Source organism: Mizuhopecten yessoensis, unplaced genomic scaffold, assembly GCF_002113885.1.
Source record: "Mizuhopecten yessoensis strain PY_sf001 unplaced genomic scaffold, ASM211388v2 scaffold9331, whole genome shotgun sequence".
Lineage (NCBI taxonomy): Eukaryota > Metazoa > Mollusca > Bivalvia > Pectinida > Pectinidae > Mizuhopecten > Mizuhopecten yessoensis.
Window position 1 is genome coordinate 631,508 of NW_018407994.1, and position 9,308 is coordinate 640,815.

General features: G+C 35.5%; 1 protein-coding gene across 1 annotated transcript in view; it reads left to right on the forward strand.

The window, feature by feature from the left end:
* The window catches only part of LOC110457823 (cubilin-like), a gene marked incomplete at its 3' end in the record, with an annotated part of 33,473 nt that extends 24,176 nt beyond the window's left edge, over positions 1-9,297 (forward strand). The window contains exons 6-15 of the mRNA XM_021509249.1: positions 633-870; positions 1,151-1,488; positions 2,034-2,265; positions 3,545-3,822; positions 4,239-4,470; positions 5,028-5,467; positions 5,817-6,048; positions 8,007-8,623; positions 8,777-9,011; positions 9,173-9,297. Of these exons, the coding sequence (XP_021364924.1) occupies positions 633-870; positions 1,151-1,488; positions 2,034-2,265; positions 3,545-3,822; positions 4,239-4,470; positions 5,028-5,467; positions 5,817-6,048; positions 8,007-8,623; positions 8,777-9,011; positions 9,173-9,297 (2,967 nt within the window). The remainder of the gene's footprint in view (positions 1-632; positions 871-1,150; positions 1,489-2,033; positions 2,266-3,544; positions 3,823-4,238; positions 4,471-5,027; positions 5,468-5,816; positions 6,049-8,006; positions 8,624-8,776; positions 9,012-9,172) is intronic.
* Between the last annotated feature and the right edge of the window lie 11 nt (positions 9,298-9,308).

The window sequence follows — 9,308 nt, forward strand, 5'->3', positions numbered from 1 at the left end:
TGGCATAATAACGAAGTTCAACTATATGTTCTGTAACCAAATTAAAGGGCAGTACCACTAGCAGAAATGTAACTGGTTAAAGCCTAGCAAAACATCTGCTATAGCAAAAAGGATAAGCAGCTTATATGGACTTTGATTATAAAAAAATGCTTTGGCTTCTTTTTTCGTTTGTTTATTCTTTTAAATCCACTTCCATGTATGCATTGCCGTTTGCCTTCAAATTACCAAGTTGTTGATATGAGCAATAATATACTGAATTCAATTATCTAGTTTTATATGTAAATAGCAGATTATCATTTATTAATATACTTATTGGTAAAAATGCTGTTCTATCCCAATGTGACGGGTACATGCAAAATATATACTCTTAAAATTTATATAGTGTAGCACGTGATATTCTTTTATTTAAATGTTTTAATAAACCGCTGCTTCACTGAAACAAATATTCATTATCATCCGTTGTTTTTGTTTTTAATTGCCGACAAATGTAATAATTATGGAAATTTAATATTGGGTAATGATTGCAAGGCCTTTTATTTTTTCAATTGTTAAATATTGCCGTTTTAAGTATTACATCCAATAAAAAACATTGTCGAGTGTTCTACAAAAATTTGTCGTTTATATCATTTTAGGTTCTGAAGTTTTCGTTTATTGACTTTAATGTGGAAAAACATCCTACCTGCTTCTGGGACAAGTTAGAGGTCATCGACGGTCAAGGCCCAGGGTCAATACTTGCTACAATTTGTGGTGTGTCTGCTGACACTCCAGATAATTTGGAGTCATCTGCAGAGGAAATCAACCTTAACTTCACCTCCGATAATGTGGTTGACTGGAAAGGCTTTCAAATAAAACTTTTTATTCAACAATCAGGTATATAAAAAGTCCATATGTATACAGTTATACGAAAGGATTTGAGAAACCCAAAACTTTTTGACTTCGTTAGTACAACGTGTAACATTTAATATTTACATATCATGTCAAAGTAAAGTGTTCAGTCTTTGACCGAATCAATATTCTTGTTAACATAGCCTAATCTTTGAAAAATATGTACCTAACGATTTTTAGATGTAAGATTTGATATATATACAATGACTAGTGTCTGCTTTGTTATTTAAACATAATTGTACAAATTGTTTCGTCATATTTTAAGTAACTCCTCCTTCAACTACGTCGTCATCGACTTTAATATCTACACTATTGACATCGAAAAGTAAAGCAGCATTGACATCATCATCTCCGCCTACCATTACACCATCATCATCGTCATCGTCATCATTATCAGCGTCATCTCCTGTACCTATAGACCCAAATATACAGACACTGTATGTTAGTTCCACCAGTGCCATTCCTACGGTGGAAATGTGTAACGGCACAGCACTTGTTTACAGTGGTGCGGAAGGATACATCTTGTCACCGCATTACAGTTCCGGAAATAACTACGAGATAAACCAAGACTGTGTTCTGCACATAATTAACACTAAACACAAGGTAACCCCAACTATAAGAAACAAATACTTGTTTTAGGTACTATAGATGAGTAATGTAAAAATATTTCAGCAGTGGATAGGAATGAATGTGATTGTTACCATCTACTTAGAGAGCAAATTGTAAAAAGGTCTGTTCATGTTAAAAACAAGGTAAAGTAGTCTTTGCTGTAGTTTAATGAACTGAATAAGGACTGACAGTTTAACATGTAAAAACAAACGCGTTATATCATCCAAGTTTTCTAAACATAAACGACCTTTTATTCTAAATGAATTGTGATGAATTGATAAATCAAGAAACAGTTTTTGTTATGATAAAGAGTTCAGGCAATTAACTATACAAATTCGTCCATTGGCTATTTCTGTAAACCTAAGACGGTACTACTAAATGCCGCATTTTCTGTGTAACGTGTTCCACATCGATGTACGATATCATGCAACAACAGTATGTAGATTGAGATTTGGATATTGTTATTAATGTTGACATGGAAACGACAAGAAACTAGATGATTCGATTTTGATTTAATCAAAATCTTTCTTCGATAACAGCTTATCGAATTCACATTTGAGAACTTCGCTCTGGAGCACCATCCGATGTGTAGCTGGGACTACCTAGAATTCAGAGCTGGACTCGGAGCAGAATCTTCTGTACTAGCCAAGCTGTGTGGAGAAACCCCCTCATCACCCTTAACGACACCAGCCAGCGTAATTCTAGTCAGATTCTACTCCGACTCCGTCAACGCTTTGAAAGGATTCAAAATAAAATACAGTATAAGTAATGGTAAGAAGTTATTATAATTATAAATAATAATAATAAAATACAGTATAAGTAATGGTAAGAAGTTATTATAATTATAAATAATAATATATTTTTTTATCATTATAAGTAATGATAACAAGTTGTAATCATTATGAATAATAGTAAAAAGTTATTATCGTTATAAGTAAAAGTAAGAAGTTATTATCATTATTGGTAATGGTAAAAAGCTATTATCGTTGTAGGTAATGGTAAGAAGTTATTATCATTATAGGTAATGATAAGAATTTATTATCTCCATAGGTAATGAAAAGAATTTATTAGCATTTTAGGTAATGGTAAAAAGTCATTATTATTATTATAAGTAATGGTGAGACGTTATTATCAATATAAGTTATAGTAAGAAGTTATTTTCATTATAAGTAATGGTAAGAAGTAATTAACACTGAACAACATTTAGTAATACTGTAAGACTACTTGAAAAAAGTGCCAAAATTCCCAATTAAATCAACACACATCAATCATAAACCTCTTTACTCGTCTGATGTTATTTAGTCACCGTTTTTAAAATCTTTATTTGTAATATTTGGTATAAATAAATGGGCAAACCTGGATCAAACAGAAGATAACATGCCATTTTATAAGTATCATTTAACAACTCAAGGAAAACAGAAATCAATCGGACGATACCGTTACTTTGTGCATCTTTCTGTTGTCAAATAATAATATCATTATATTACCAATGAAACAAATGCATATTAGTATAATTTACTGATTTTTTTTGTATGGAGTTTAACGCCCTATCAACAGCTTGGTTATTTGAAGACGGTGGAGGACTACCATTCTTAATCTTGACCAGTTACTGTCGCGTCTATGTTACAGGGAAACATATAATTACACAAATGGCCCATACCATACCGTTTTGCATTTATTGCCTGTGCACAAAATAAAGTATCATCCTGTTTACAAAACAAATGAGTAAACCCGATTTAGTATGAACCCTTGTTATTTCTTTGCACGAAGTTTAGCGTCACCGTAACATCTAAGGTTATGTAAATACGGCCATCCTTAATCTCGACCAGTTTCTTTCGTCTCTGTATTAAAGGGAATATATATTAGTAGTCAACTTGTTACTATGTTATGCATATTCTTTTCTGTCAATAAAATAAATTATCATTATATCAACAATAAAAATGTATTAGTATGCATACTTAATATTTGTTTGTATGTTGCTTATCGTCCTTGTAACATCTAAGACGGCCATCCCTAACCTCCACCAATTATTGTCGTCTCTGTATTACAGCACCGACATGGCTGCCAACTTCACCAACTGTACCTACTACATCGTCTCTGATTACTACCACCCCCGTGCTGACAACAGTTGTACCTACAACAACGAATCACGTGACAACGCCAGTACCTGAACCCTTCACAGACAATAATCTAATTATATTAGATAATGGATTACAACAAACGTTTGTGAAAGAAACAGCTATAGTTTTGTCTCCAAACTTTGGTCCAGGAAAAACCTACCCCGTCAGTGTCACTTGCGGATTGAAACTTGAAGCTTTGAATAATCGGGTAAGTAGTGAGGTTAGGTAACAGTTAAGAATAAAATGAAAAAGAGTTAAATGCAATGCGTTTCAAGAGAGACTGCATATATAGTTTAAACCATTTACTTTTTTTCTGGAAATTTTGTATGTGGATTGCATGGATGGTGACGTCACTGATAATAATATATTGACACTGGTGGCTCGACTGAAGCAACTGCAATTATTTTCTTTCCTGGAAACGAAACGAAAGATTTGCCAGTATATTATAAACATTTTTATTGATAAAACATTTCTGCAAAATTAGAAATTATACATATTTTAAATTTTTGTTAAATGTTAAAAAATAATTTGTGATTTTTGACAAATTCTGTGTCATTTTCATTTATTCATAAGTAAGTGTTACTTCATATTTTGCTCTTAATTTGGAACTTTCTTTTTTTTCAGAAAATTCATATAAATGTTTTAGATTTCAAAGTGGAATACCATCCATCTTGTTCCTGGGACAGATTATCTGTCTACGATGGTCCGTCTAAGACATCAACATTAATAGGAATGTTTTGTGGAGTCAAATCTGGTGTGGCTATTAACAGCAGTGGAACTGCTTTGTTTCTGGAATTTGTGTCCGACTATATCGTACCTGATAAAGGATTCCAACTGGACATTTCAACAGAAAAAGGTGTGACTTAAGTTCATAAAGAACGACAGTGTAGTCCACATTGTGGTACCTGGTGATGACGATACAGTGGACCAAACTACTGAGCTATTCAGAACAGAGTTTTGGTCATGTATTAAAATAGATTTATCAACAACGAAAGCATTAATAGTGGATAATTTTCTAAAAATCATATGACAGGACTATATGGCATTAATGCGCAACATCATATGAGATTGATGATCAAAAATGAAAATAAAAACAAAAAATTGACGATTTTCAAAAACAAAATCATGTTAATGATAATTGAATTAAGTATTTTAGCAAACGATCATTGCGAATATTACAGAAACAAACTTTTCAATTGAAGTTTGAGATGGAATTTCATTATCATATCATGATGTTGCAATATACCATATTATATGAGTTTATACGTAAACATAAAACGATATTCATAATATAGAATTATTTATTTGGTCTTATTATCTTGTAACGATGATTCCTTTTCATGAAATAATTTCATACATCGCCCCAGAAAGAAAGAATTTTTTAACACTTAAAAATATTTTGTTTATTTTCAGAACAATCTGACGACACAACCACTGCTGACAGTACAACTAAAGCTGATTTAGTTACTCCAGTACAGCTATCTTCCACGTCGCCAACTACTGACACTTCGACTTTAACTTCGTCTAAGATGAACTCCACCTCCTCCCCTACTGCTGACGATAATGTTACAACAACTGCGTCTGTATCTGATCAGACCTCGCAATTGACATCGCCGTCCAATTTGCCTCCGGAAACTTCATCGACGACGGATATCCAATCAACATCAACGCCTTCAATGCTTACTACACCGATTCCTCCAACAACGTCACTGCACATGTGTAATGCCACTAATGGCATGCAGATATTGGAGGTTAAACAATCTGCAGATGTGTTTTCACCAAATTTTGGTAACGGAAAAAAATACCCTGTCAATACACAATGTGGTCTTCTGATAAGGAGTAGTGGTCATCAGGTACGCAATACGTATAGACTGGTAATCCCTGTGTTACTTTCATTGGTTTTTTCATGATAATACTGCTGATTCTTTTTATCATAAAAAAAGCATTTCTGAGTTTTCTTATACATTCAGCGTTACTTAGATACTATATTAAGTACTTTTAAGTATTTCTCTATCAATTTTACACTTAAGATGTTTCGTAAAAGGTGTTATGCCGGACACACTTTCACCACTGGTGTACCTGCGTCTTGTGTAGGTTCATTTTGTCTCTCCTATTTTAGTACCGCTTGGTTTCATTATGTTGTCTTTTAGTATCTGCATTAAGTGACATTTATCGATGACGCTTTGGTTTATTTTTTTCTAGTTACTGAAGATGAACATTACTACTCTAAATATGGAACATCATTCCTCGTGTGGCTGGGACAGTCTGAGAGTCTACGACGGTGCTGATATTAATGCACCTCTTTTGGGTGTTTACTGTGGCCTCCACACCAAAACAGATCTGTATTCGACCTCCTCCAAGCTGTATCTACTTTTCCAGTCGGACAGTATTGTTACGGCTTCCGGATTCCACTTAGTGCTATCAGTCATTGAAGGTATTTATGATCTTGATATTGTTGGAATGTGTTCTTTCAAATATTATCATATTTGAATTGAAAGATCCCTGTTCCATTGCACTGGTTTTACCTGTATGCGGTAAACGCCCCTTAACTTCTATTTTGATATATGGGCTTGTACACTTCCGTTGACCAGGTTGCTTAATCGGTTAGAGCGATAGTATAACAATCTGAAGTCCAGGGGTCGAGTCCCGGTTTGAGCCCCGCTGATTTCTTTTTACACTCAGAACACTGTTCAAAAATGTTTAATCAAAGCTATTCCGTCTTTGCGTATTGCAGAGTTATCTGCTCTTGGGAGCAAGTATTGATTGTTACGTCACTTGTTTGTGAGAGTAACGTCATCAATTTTTGAGAAAACGACGTAATTTTCTCGCACAAACCAATGACGTAACAATCAATACCTGCTCCCAAGAGAAGATAACTCTGCAATACGCAAAGACGGAATTAGTCATGTCGGAAAAAAAATGTTTCCATTACTTAGTTAGAACTTTTGCCGGTAGTACGGGGATCCGTAGGTATATAATAATACTTACCAGGTATTGAATAGGAAATTTCGATAACACACTAGAGTAGTATAGATATATTGATCATACACTTATTCATTAAATGTTTAACCGTTCGAGAGTGAGGAATTATCGGTGTGGATAAAGTGATTTATCAAGTCCATTTGTAGTAAGGAAAATGTCACGCACAGACCATTCAATGTTTTTCAATTTTCCCGCTTGTCCAGGATATTTTACGTATCAGTTAAGTTTGTAATGTTCGAGGAAAGTGAAATAGAAACCAATGTCTGTTCGCTTCGTAATGATAACGTTCAAATCTGTCACATAGAAGTACGTTCATGGCAAAAAAAGGAAAAGTGAACATTTGACAAAAGGATAATTTTATTGTGTTTTGATCATTTTATATTTGTTTATTATACAGTTGTGGGATCGCACAACGTTACACGATGTGCGGTGTGCGCACGATGTGTGCACGGTGTGTGAACGGTGTGTGCACGATGGGCGAACGATTAAAAAGCTGAACGAGCATTGCTTGCGCACATATGTGCGCACGATGAACGGACGTTGTGCGATAACAATCGTGGTTGGTGTAAATTGAGGAATGCCTTAACAATTTATACGGTTTCGTGTTTAAACATATAAACTTGATGTTTACGTATGTTTCTATATTCTAGCAACATCTATAAACTTATCTTTCTGTCTTTATATTCTTATATTTAGGAATTGTGTTTTCTGTGTTTTTAAACAAACTTAATCGACACATGTAAAATTACAACACAATCCCATATACAGGTAAACATAACCACTTTGTACATGTACCTGGACCGTAGTTTTCTCCCCGCCTGGGGCATTTACGTAACTCGACGGGTAAGGCCGGGGGTGTGAAAATCCAGGTGAAGGTGAACGAATGCAAATAACAAATACTATTCATTACGGTCAAACGGTATCGCATATCAGCTCTGTGTGTCAGGCACTGGTCAGGTAAAACTCCGGACACTCATAAAATTGTTATTTACCTGTTCTGTTGACTTGGAGCCAAACCCATTCTTGACAGCCTAACGGTCGCTGTAATACTGTGTAACACGCATTGTGAAATTGTATAATCTTGATTATTTTGATGAGAAATTACAGATATATACACAGTGTACATTATCGCATACAAGCCTTCCGTATTTTTGTCATTCCGTAATTTTGATCTAAAAATGATTCCAAATCGCCCAGTTGTGCGGAGAGAAGCGCACAACGGGGCGAACGATTGCTAAATCGCACAGTTGTGCGCACCATGTGTGGACGATGTGCGGACGGTGTGTAAACGATGTATGCACGGTGTGCGCACGCTATTTATGGTGCGTTGTGCGGTCCCACAACTGTATGATATTAAGTTTTGTAAAAGACATAAAAAATAATCTGATTTGATAATCTCTGTCATTTCAGTTGTTACAGTAAAACCAACTATCACAACCAAGCCGCTTACCACAACAATGTCAATAACTACGGCAACGACTATTCCAGCAACCACGTCCTTGACCACGCCTTCGACCACGCCTTCTATCATACCAACAATCAAATCAATAACATCACCGATAACTATACAAACAACCACGCCCTCCACCATGCCTTCAACAATATCGACGACCACACCCACATCTACGTCAACAACTATACAAACGGCCACGTTCACAACAGTACCAACGACCACAACTGTAACCACGCCAACCACCAAACAAACGACAAAGACCACGCCCTTGACTATACCAACCACGCCCTCTTTTACGCCCATGACTACAGTTACACCTACTAATCCGTTCACCTTATCCACTAATACCCTTTCCTCTAAAACGTCCACGACTTCACATATGTCAACGACAGCAACGTTACCAATGACAGTGAGTACCCCCAAATCAACTAACGCCGTCACAGAGCTATGTGGAGGGAAGACAAAAGTACACATCCCCGCCGAGGGGATGTTCGTCACGTCACCTAATTATGGTTTAGGCAACTATCCAACCAATGTCCAGTGTTACCTTACGCTGAATGCATCACAAAGTCAGGTAAATCTTATAAAGTTTATTTTCTACGTTGTATTAAGGATAATGGATCATAACATTAAGCCTCATTTAAGTATATTACGTCACTGAAATGTTAAGCTTTGAGTGATAAAACACTTAAAACGTTTTTGTTTTCATAGGTTTGTTTTGTTTCAGGCTATATCAGTGGAATTTATAGATATGGATATAGAAGAAAATGCTGTCTGTTCCTGGGATAGTTTGTCAGTTTATGACGGACCTACGACAAACTCCAATCTTCTTCTGGCCAAAATTTGTGGTAACGCAATACCCCAACCGCTGCAGAGCTCGTCAAACTATCTTCACTTTCACTTCACATCTGATAATGTTATTCCACGGAAGGGATTCAAAGCCAAATTGACAGTTATACAAGGTAGCGTTCTTCGACAAAACGTTCTTACTGCTCATCGCATGTATAAAAATAACGATATGATACGATTTTCCAGATTTTAATTACGGATATCACATTAATGTATTTTGAAAAAAAAAAATCTTCATCGTCGTCATTGAAAACATTGTTTCTATTTGTTTCAGACTCTCCAGCGGTATCAACTTCAGTCAAGGTCACACCAACACCAAACCCTACAAGCTCGAAAACAACTAAATTGTTTACCACCTCGTCTCTAACAACGTCATCTGCAACACAAGCAGCAACAGCAACAACAGCGAC